Source organism: Episyrphus balteatus, chromosome 4, assembly GCF_945859705.1.
Source record: "Episyrphus balteatus chromosome 4, idEpiBalt1.1, whole genome shotgun sequence".
NCBI lineage: Eukaryota > Metazoa > Arthropoda > Insecta > Diptera > Syrphidae > Episyrphus > Episyrphus balteatus.
Window position 1 is genome coordinate 1,213,302 of NC_079137.1, and position 11,044 is coordinate 1,224,345.

At 32.2% G+C, this 11,044-nt stretch overlaps 2 protein-coding genes across 2 annotated transcripts; both read left to right on the plus strand.

The window, feature by feature from the left end:
- Nucleotides 1-946: 946 nt before the first annotated feature.
- LOC129917992 (hatching enzyme 1.2-like) lies at nt 947-1,621 on the plus strand. The gene is made up of 2 exons (XM_055998274.1): nt 947-1,407; nt 1,475-1,621. The coding sequence occupies exons 1-2, from the start codon at nt 1,006-1,008 to the stop codon at nt 1,619-1,621; spliced, it is 549 nt and encodes a 182-aa protein (XP_055854249.1). The 5' UTR covers nt 947-1,005.
- Nucleotides 1,622-2,815: 1,194 nt separating this feature from the next.
- On the plus strand, nt 2,816-8,827 carry LOC129917787 (eukaryotic translation initiation factor 2-alpha kinase). Its single transcript, XM_055997936.1, has 4 exons — nt 2,816-3,281; nt 5,374-6,085; nt 6,145-6,321; nt 6,383-8,827. Exons 1-4 carry the CDS (start codon nt 3,085-3,087, stop codon nt 8,639-8,641), a joined length of 3,345 nt encoding a protein of 1,114 aa, XP_055853911.1. The 5' UTR covers nt 2,816-3,084; the 3' UTR covers nt 8,642-8,827.
- Nucleotides 8,828-11,044: the final 2,217 nt, after the last annotated feature.

Genomic DNA, 11,044 nt, shown 5'->3' on the forward strand with positions numbered 1-11,044 from the left:
AAGCCTTTATACTTTTTTTAATTTTTTCAACCAAAAATTATCAAAAAATAGGTTTGAAAATGTTCAAAATGAAAAAATACAAAAACATTTTAAAACGTATTTTGTAAGAGGATTCTTATTCATGTTTTATTTTATACATATATTTTAACTAAAATAAATGAATTTTGCATTTTAGTTGTACATTGTATATTATTTTTTTTATTAAGGTACAAAAATTCATCCCATCAGTTCGTGAGTATTCACCTTCGTTAAATTATTCGACTTTTGATGCATCATTAAATATATTTATTTTTCCCCATACCACTGTGTGTGAAGTCAAATAATTTTTCAATGCCAATACAAGTCCATTATCATAAAGAAGTAAACCAAACATTTTTTTATTCAGGTGTCATCGTTTTAATAAAAAGGTTAATATACTGATAAGCCATTTAATTTATTCCAAACAAACTTGCTCTTGTAGCAGACAAAATTTTCTTGTATAAATAAACCACTGCTTTAAGATAAGAAACCATAACAGGTGAATAGCTTATTATCTTTCTATAAATTGGCGCTTACGTCCCAAAAAAATAAATACTGCTATATACTTTCATTCTTATTTTAAATCAACAAACATGCAGAAAGAAATTTTGGCTATTGTAATAAGCAGTTTATTAGCACTTGCTAACGTTTTGGGAAAAGCAGATGGTATTCCGTCTCATATTAAGTTGGAAGGTCTCTCAAAAAGCACAAAAACTCAGTCAAATTCGGAGGGAAAATATAAAAATGAAAAACAAAACCCAGAAGAGCTAGGATCTTACTTTGAAGGTGATATTCACAACTCAGGGATTATGTTAAAAAATGGTATATTAAATCATAATTTTCGATGGAAAAATGGAATTGTTCCAGTTGAAGTGCGTGGGGATTTTGGTATGTTGTTTAAATCCTTTTCATTTTTATTGTCTAATTTTCGTAAAATATTTTATTTAAGATCCTAAAGAGCTCACAATAATCAACACAGCTTTTGAGATGTATCACAATTTAACTTGCATTCAATTTATTCAGCATTCCACTGAAAAAGATTTTGTTACGATATTAAAAAATCCAACAGGCTGCTGGTCGAGTCTGGGTAGAATTGGAGGAAAACAAATTTTAAACCTACAAAGTCCTATGTGCTTACTCAAAGTTGGAACTACCATTCATGAACTAATGCATGTTTTAGGTTTCAATCATGAACATACTAGAGAAGATCGAGATGAATATGTAGAAATCAATTGGAAAAATATCCCAACTGATTCGTATAGAAATTTTGGAAAATCTACTCCGAATTCAACGGATACTTTTAATATAAAATATGATTATGAAAGTGTGTTACATTACTCACCGTTTGCGTTTGCCATGGACTTATTTAAACCTACACTTGTCCCCTTGGTGTGTAATTATATATTTTGTTTTGCAATGAAGAAATTTTTGTTAAATGTTTGTTCTTATTTTATAGAAAAAAATTGGATTGTCGAAAATGGGTCAGCGAGATGGACTTTCAAAATTAGATATTAGCAAAATATGGAAAATGTACAAATGTAAAACAACTACAGAAAATTTAAGAAAAAACAATAAAAATACACGATTTAGATATTATACTTAAGATACCTTTTCTTTTGTTTATATTTTTAACGGCTTATAATGTTTTAAAAATGCATGAAAGCTTCTCCAATCAGTCGTTTAAATTTTTTCGTAGAACTGAATCGCATATATTGTAAATCGAAAAAGCATGACGAATTTTGTATCTGACTTTTTTTTTCGTAAGCTAAATTGTTACAGATAAAAAATGTAGGTATAGTTGGAAACGAATGTGTGATTTTGTAGCTGAATCTGCTTACAACTACGTTGATAAATTCTTAATAGGTGTGTTTTTTACTACCACCGGGCTTAACTGGACTGGACAAAAAAACGCAGTCGGGCCAAAGAAATTTACAACTTAAATACAACGACACCTTAGCCCCTTGGTCTTACTTTCTTAGCCCGAAGATTTCTCTGGGCTTAACTTAACGTGAAAACTGACGTTTGAAAATTTTCACTTTCTGACTTATTGCAAAAAGTGGCCGTTGTAGTTATACCTTAATACATACAAGAAAAATACAAGAAAAACCCGAAAGCGAAAAATATGACAACTATAAATTTGGTTTGTGTCTGCTGATTTCTGAACATTCGTTTTTTTTGTCAGTTAAGCCTGGTGGTAATAAAAAACACACCTAATAGCCCTGTTCCATTGGAGGTGGTAGTTTAACTCTTGAGTAGAAATCTACTACAACAACTACACTTTCGTATCTCCTCGAGTAGAAGTTCGTGTGTTATTTGTAGTACTAGATCTACTCATGAGTAAACTACCACCTCCAATCAAACAATCCAAGCTAAACTGTTAGTAGGGATGGAACAGGGCTAATATTGACGTTCCAGTTTGGAATTTTTTTCATACAATTTCCCATACCGCTATCGCATATCTTTTCGATGTGATCAAGGCTTGGCCACACCGAAGGGTACATGCGGTAGCGGTACGGGTACTTGTATGAAAAAAATTCCAAACTGACACATTAACGTTCAGATGTGGATTTTTTTTCATACAATTACCGCTAAGGCATCTACCCTTCCGTACCTTCATTCCACAATTGCGGTATTTACATTTCTTTTTGGGAAAACGACAACACATTATTTTTTTTCGATAACCTGGAACGCAACCCAACGCAAAAATATCCAAATATCCAAATCCAGCACAACAAAAAAATATCCCATTTGATTTGCACTCATTTGACATTTCTGACATTTCTCATTTATTCGTTGTTCGTGAAAAAAGCAAAAACCTACTCGTCAGTTCTCTGGCCGAGTTTCTTCTAAAATTTGATTAATTTATTTAAAAAAAAAAAACAAAATATTAAAACACTCAATTTTCCATAATTCATTTTAATTGGCATAAATATCTAATTAGTATATTTTGGCCTATAAAAAAGTTATGCAGAAAAGTTTTAAACAACAAAAGTTGATGGGCGCTAATCAATTGGAGTTTCTGTCGTCGTTGCAATCGTCGTCGTCTTCTTCGTTTCAAAACATATCATGGAAACATCAAAATTATTATACTATTTGGATGTCATAAGGAATTCTCAAAAGTCTTTACTCTATTTGACTATGCTAACATCAATTGTTGCGGCTTCTGTGGCAACTTCTTCTACTCCTTTAGGACAGGAAGGATCTTCTTCCATTGAACAATTGCCTTTTTGTGGAGAAAAACTAGATCGAACTATCGGACGCAGGTAATTGAAATTGTGTCTTTATTTTCACAACCCCCCAAAATATTATAGGTTTCGAAGATTTTCTAAAAAGTTCTATGCAAATTCAAGGAAGAATTTAATTTCAATTGAAACAGATTTTTAGTTAGGTTATTTATTTTTTTTTTATTGGTTCGTAATTATTACGTTTGCGTGTTATTGTTTAATTAAATATTTTGTTAATTTTATTTTTTTCTTCTGTTTGTTGTGTGTGATAACACGAATGAAGCGCGCAAGCCAAAAAATTGATGGTGACTCAGATTTCTATCACCTGTTGGATGTTTACATTTTCTGTATTCAATTCGGTTGTATTTTTATTTGTTGGCTTTTTGCTTTGGGCTCAAGTTTCGCTTTCGTTCTGTTTTCTTTTCATCAAGTTTATGCGTGTTTGAGCCTGGTTGGCGGATGAGAACAAATTGCATACCAAGCAAATTAAGATGCCCAAATGAAAAGGACCAATAGGCATTCTAGAAATGATGCAATTGAAAGGGAATGTTTTATCATTAAATTAAATCCCTGTATCTTTTTATAACTGAAAAATATCTTTTTATCTTAAAATTTTGAAAAAAAGAATTAAATGTAAGTCCATTTAGCAAAATTATTGGGAAAACGGTAAAAACTGAATAGCTTTTATATTTTGCGGTTTAATCTTCTCTTATTACCCATTTAACGTTTTCTCAAATTAAAGCCCTTGAAAGTCTTAGTTAAGACATAATCAATAGGCAAAATTAAAAATATGTTTTTGAAATGAAGAGGACATGAATCGTGTTTGTATAGTCTATACTTTCTTACTTTCTATAAAGGCAAAGCTAGGAAAATCCGTTCCCTGGTGATGACGATATAAATTATCACGTAAGCATTAGGTAGATGATAGTGGCAGAAAATTCTGCTATCTTCTGTGATCGAAAATGCCCTATAACCTTAAAGGCAATGTATAAAAAGTATGAGAGTGAGTTTAAGTAATGAAAATTCAATCAGCGCTCCTAACAGATCCAGTATTGTTGAGATTTAATCAATAGTATGTACTAATATTGTTAGCTCAAGCTATATTCATATTTCCATTGAGAAAAGTTTTAAAGTAGATGATTAGGTTTATCCCGACCTTTATGATTAAGTTAAAGAATAATTTAATATTCATGTTAGAGTTGTGAAATCTTTGTAGAAACGCTCTTATGATAAAAATCTTTTCTAAGCAATCCCTTTTATGTTTGATCACATCTAAGGTACTTCAAACTAATTATTAGAGTGTGTGGATACACACTGTATTAGTTAATCTTCGATTTTACTCATCTTAAATCCTTTGGAAAGCTTTCATCCGACCAAATTATATTCTGTTGCTGTAAAGAAGCCGGCCAGTAAAATATTCGCACCAACACCTTTGTGCGACTTGAGTACTAATTTAGCTTTTTTTTATGGCTGTTAGGTCCTTATTTTAATAATTTCAATGACTTCTCTTGTACTTGATTAATATTTCATTAAACAATTTTTTTTCTCAATCAGTAAATAAGAGTTTCTGAATGACCGATAAGATTGAAAACACCTTATGGCCAGAAAGTCCCTAAGAATAGAAAATATTCACAACCCTCTCACTACTGATCTATTGCACTTATATTTCGAAGAACGAACAAAATAAGCCCAAACTTTACTTGATAACATATTTCACAAAATAAAATGAAAACCTAGCAAATACAAAAAAATTATAATAATGAAAATAATAAATAAGAATAACGACATAATAAAACATCTTTAATTGTGTTAAATGAAAAAAAGTAAATAAACAAAAAGTACAATAAAAGAAAACAAAACTGAAAGTCATCACATATGCAAAATAAAAAACTTTTTTAATAATAATCATTGCCAAGTTATCTCACATGTGCTCTTGAATTAATTTTTTTTTGTTTTTCATCATTTTGCTGCTTTCCATACATGACATTTACTCAACTTACAAAATAATTAAACATATCTTATCTGTCGTTATTGTTTTTTCTTTTTTTTAGCAATTCACTTGTTATCATTTGTTACAATACACGTAGAAAATTTTGAACGTATTTTATCTTACTTATTATTTGTATCGTAGACTTTTATATATAACAACACTTGATGGAACACTATCAGCTCTTGATATCACCAAAGGCGGTAAAGTTCGCTGGAGTGTGCCTACTGGGCCGGGCCCTTTAATCTCATCGAGTATTCATCGTTTAGAATTAACAAACAATGGACAATTCGTTCGAATGATTCCCTCTCTAAGTGGTGGCATTTACAAATTTGATGGAGATTCTATCGATCCAATTCCTATAACTACAGAAAATCTTCTCAGTTCGTCATTTAAGTTTTCTGATGATTTGGTTATTTCGGGTGGCAAGGAGACTCGTTCTTATGGCGTGTCAGCTCGTACAGGTCAATTGTTGTACGAATGCTCCATGAATGGATGTGTAAACAGCACAGATTCAGATACCATGCAAAATAGTCGCGGAGAGGATGCTATAAAAACACCAAATCCTGATACAGATCAAATTCAAGAACATGATTCTCTACTGGATGATGTGATTGTTGTGCGACGTCAGACTCAGACAGTTCGAGCAGTTGAATCACGTACAGGTGTGGAACGTTGGAACTTCAGTGTCGGCCAACACGAATTGGATTTGATGAAGAGTGCCGAATGTCATGATCGACAATTTAGTGAACTAGATATGGCTGTTTTGGACTTGGAAGTTAAGGTTATTGTTCCAGAAGGCATTGTATGTGCATTTAGCAAATCAAATCCAGGACATCTTTTATGGAAACACAAAGTGAGTTTAAAGAAAAACCCAAAACGATGAGCTTTTTAAATTAATTAATTTATTTTTAGTTTGAACATCCAATTGTAAGTGGTTGGCAAATCGGCTCTGACGATATGCTACAATCAATTGATTTCTTTGGCACTGCCCAATGGCTCTGGAATTCTGACGGTTCAGAATTTGATCCACCTGCTTCTTTGAATCCATCGATTTATCTTGGAATGTATCAGAAACAATTATATATACAGGTTAGTTTAATAAAAGCTTATTTCCCTCTATAGTCATTCAAAATATATTTTCTCATTCTAGGAATCATTCAATCTTCGAAAAGAAATAACGGATAAAACTCATCTATTTAATCATCTGATGAATAACGAATCAAAGTTGCCGAAGATTCCATGGAAACCGATAGCTGCAAGTAGCAATTCCTTAGTTATTTTCAATGAGAATAGCGCCATTGCCCCAATCGAAAATGGCAGTGATGACGAAGAAGATTTATCAACAACTGGCAAGGAGCTGGTGCCTTTTGATGTCGACAATACTGCAGTTTCTGCCCAATCAGTTCTCTATGCATCAGAATATGTTAATGGCAACGGATTTTATCTCTATGCCGAGGATCGATCTTCGAATCAAACCAACAATTCTATTTGTAACACAGATTCTGCCACAACTCCAATACCAGGATCTACATCAAACACAACTTTGTCAAAAACAGCCAACAACAATGCATCGGTAGTTGATGAATTTGGATTTAGTTTTGATGATGTTGATGCTCCTGTCAAAGTAGTCATAATATCCCTATGGTTTTGGTGGAAGGAAATAGCTATGATTGTATTTACCACAGCTGTATTAGTGAATTTCCTTCTCGGACCCAGAAATCGTCCAGAAAGAGAAATTGTTGTAATTGAACGTCATATTCCTGTGCCAACAGCAACTGAGGCCATTGAAATGCCAATCACAAGATCAGCAACTAACTTTTCTGGGCAGCGATCATTCTCCGAATCGACAACACATTCTGGAGATAATTTTTTGTCTCGCTTCCAAGCCGATTTCGATTTGGAGCGATGCCTTGGCCGTGGTGGCTTTGGAGTTGTATTTGAAGCGAAAAATAAACTCGACGATTGCAAATATGCCATAAAAAGAATAACCCTGCCAAATAAAAAGGATTCACGAGAACGAGTAATGCGCGAAGTGAAAACTCTTGCTAATTGTGAACACCACAATATTGTCCGTTATTTCCAAGCTTGGGTTGAAACACCTCCCCCGGGATGGCAAGAAGAGGAAGACAGCCGATGGATAGCTAAAGGAATGTCTCATTCGATTGAAATCGAAACACCAGATGGAACAACATTGCCACCATTCGATGGCCAATCGAATAATAATTTTGCCAAAGACAAAAAGAAGCTTTTAGAATCATGGATCTCGAGTGTGAATACTAAATGTAGTGCCACCACAAATGGACGAGGAGAAGATGATAGTAGTTTCTTTGATGATGAATGCGGAATAATAGATGAGGAGGACGAAGACGAAGGCGACGATTCATGCATTGTCTTCCGTACGGAAAGTCAGTCGATGGCAATGAGAGATGAAGAACAGCAGGCTTGCGGTAATTCGATTGCCATTGATATTCATTCAAATGAGTCTTTGTTCCAAAAAGCCAATGGAAGAGTACGTGATCTTGACTGCAGCAATTTATCAGATTCGTTTCAGATTGAATTTGTTCATTCAGCAAATGGTGGAGCTAACGGCGATGAAGAAGAGGCTGCAGAAAATGTTCCGGAGGAGGAGAACTCGTTAAGGAAACGTAAGAGTAGTCTATCATTGGATTTCAATGGTCGCTCTAAAGCTTTAGTGGCTGCAAAAAATGTCCCATATTCTGGGCCTAAAATACAAACGAAAGTTTTCCTATATATTCAAATGCAACTGTGTCGCAAAGACAGCCTTCGTGATTGGTTGCGAGAGAATACAGCAGAAGCACGAGCAATGCAAATTCGACCAATATTCGAGCAGATTGTAGACGCAGTTGATTATGTTCATCTAAAAGGATTAATTCATCGTGACTTAAAGCCAAGTAATATATTTTTTTCCCAAGATGGACAAATTAAAATTGGTGATTTTGGTCTGGTGACGGATATGTCAGAAATACCAAATCTAGTCACACCGTGTGGCGATGGAACTGGTCTACCACAATGCCCCAAGCATACTCAACAAGTTGGAACCCACTTGTACATGTCTCCTGAACAACTTAAAGGACAACACTATGACTACAAAGTGGACATTTATTCGTTGGGTTTGATTTTCTTTGAGTTGTTGGTTTATTTTTCCACCGAAATGGAACGTATTGTGACTTTACGAGATCTCAGAGATGGAAAATTTCCACCAAGTTTTTCTAATAAATTTCCCATAGAATATGAATTACTTAAGTTGATGTTATCAGCTGTTCCAGCTAAAAGACCACCAACTGATCAGCTTAAAAGTCAATTAAATCAAATGATTTGGCAAGAAAAAAGTAGTGATGCCACAACACCAGCAGCAGTAGTACTGGGACAAAAGAAACTAATCGAGTGATAAGGCATGAAAGTAAATAAATTTATTCAACCAAGAAATACAAATACATCGTTCAGATCTATTTTTCGTATTATAAACTGCTCTTATAAAAGAGAGGAAATATGATGCTCTCCAAACACGATAATACAACTAAAATGCATTCGTTATTATCTGATTTCTGAAATGTTCTCTCTTCGAAAATATATATGTATAAAAAAAAAACTTGCATTCTCAGTTCAAGAGCCAGTTTTTTTTTTTTTAAATAATGAGAAATTTATCTAGCATTTTATCCTATGTGCTTTTAAAGTTTCTAGAGAATATAGCCATATTGTGTAAGAACCTTATTACAAAGTCTATTATGTGTCTGTTTTAAGGTTCAAAACTGGCTGAATGCCAGTTGGAAAGTTAGTTTTAGCAACTTATTGACCAGACATGTCAATTATTATTATTGAAGAAATGTATTTGTTTTACCAGCTGCCTAAAAAATGTATTCAGGGGAGCAGGCTTTTTTTAAAAATTTTTTCTTAAGTTTTGATCTTAGTTTCTTCTTACTATTTTTGTCTTTTTTTTTATTTCACCGTTTTTTATTCACATAAAATATATCCCTTATCATTTACCCTATTATTTATCTTTATGTATATTTAAAAAATAAAAATCATTTTTTTTGAAAAAAGAGAGAGAGAGAGAGAAAAAAGAGAGAAAGAAAAACCCCGAAAATTCTTCAAGACTATTTTTTAAGCAATAAATACAATTTAAACGAAATATTTGTAAGTTTTTAGTTTTAAGAGAGAAATAACAAACCACAAAAAAAAACATAACCTTCTTGATTCTTGTTTATATATAATAAAACAAAACATAAACAATTCAGTGGTTTGTAACAAAAGATATCTATTGTAAAATGACAGACAAACACAAAATTACACAAAAGCTGTGAGATTTATAAAAAAATAAAAAATAAATAAAAAGAAATATTAAGTTTAAACTACCTAAATTGTGTTTTTAATTGATGACGATTTACAGAAATGAAGTTTTTTTTATTTAAAGAAAAATGTTGAATGTTGACAATGCAACTATAGCTTGTTTCAAATCAAAAGTCCTGACTCTGAGTTTATTTTCTCCCTTCCAATAAAATTGAGTACAAATAAACAAAAAACTCAATTTTATTGGCTCATTGCGACAAATCAACTCAAAAATAACAACAAATCATGCTTGTTTGAATGAAAGAAATGCTAGAGAAAAAAATAAACAAACGAAAAATCTGAATTTGTTTATTAATGATTTCTATGGTGACGCCTCCAAAATAATTGAAAAATAAAAATAAGAAATTTACTGCCCAATTATACAAATGAAAAGATGTGAATAGAATTTTAAGTTATGAATTGCTATCAACTATAGCTTGTTTCAAATCAAAAGTCCTGACTCTGAGTTTATTTTCTCCCTTCCAATAAAATTGAGTACAAATAAACAAAAAACTCAATTTTATTGGCTCATTGCGACAAATCAACTCAAAAATAACAACAAATCATGCTTGTTTGAATGAAAGAAATGCTAGAGAAAAAAATAAACAAACGAAAAATCTGAATTTGTTTATTAATGATTTCTATGGTGACGCCTCCAAAATAATTGAAAAATAAAAATAAGAAATTTACTGCCCAATTATACAAATGAAAAGATGTGAATAGAATTTTAAGTTATGAATTGCTATCATATAAACTGGACATTTCTGGTCCATCTTCACCTAGTCCTATAATAATATCTTCGGCAAAGTTATCCCAACTGCCTTCAAATGATAAATAATTAAATAATTGTATGTTTTTTTGTATTGCCCGCGGATATGGAGTGATGCAAGCCCGGGAGACTTGCATCAGCTTTCTGAGGCTTACCCAGTGAATCTCACAGACGGATCAATTAATTAAAATAGGGATATCAAGAACTGTTCTTCGTTATTTTTTCGTAATGTTAGAAAAAGTTCAGCTGCCTCATAAATGCTTCCTTCCAGTAAGCAAATGAGTTTTTTTTATTTTTGCTCAATTTTCCATGGGACTTTTGATTTGAAACGACCTATAACCTTATTGGGTTTTATTACTTATGTCGTTTTCGATTGGAATCACTCAAGGATTCACTCATTCTGAAATCCAATAAAACAGTTTGAATCACTTCCACTCAATTCTGTTTTTTGTGTTTGTGTTAGTTATTCTGTGAAATTTTGAATGTCAAACATAAATAATTTTTTTTTCCTTCAAATGAAATATTACAAATTAATTTTCAAAAACGGTAATATTCAGCTAATAAATGGGACAGTTGGTTTGCAGAATATTTTAAGTAAGTATAAAATGCGTTTATTTGTTTAATTACAGATAAAAATAACATTTTGAATGAAAAACCAAAAAAAATAGTGATTGAGTGATTATTTTGACTTTTAAA

Coding starts and splice junctions, on each gene's coding strand:
- LOC129917787 (XM_055997936.1), top strand. CDS start 3,085: ATGGAAACATCAAAATTATTATACTATTTGGATGTCATAAGGAATTCT. Junction 3,282..5,373: donor GATCGAACTATCGGACGCAG/GTAATTGAAATT, acceptor TTTGTATCGTAG/ACTTTTATATATAACAACAC. Junction 6,322..6,382: donor AGAAACAATTATATATACAG/GTTAGTTTAATA, acceptor TTCTCATTCTAG/GAATCATTCAATCTTCGAAA.
- LOC129917992 (XM_055998274.1), top strand. CDS start 1,006: ATGTATCACAATTTAACTTGCATTCAATTTATTCAGCATTCCACTGAA. Junction 1,408..1,474: donor AACCTACACTTGTCCCCTTG/GTGTGTAATTAT, acceptor CTTATTTTATAG/AAAAAAATTGGATTGTCGAA.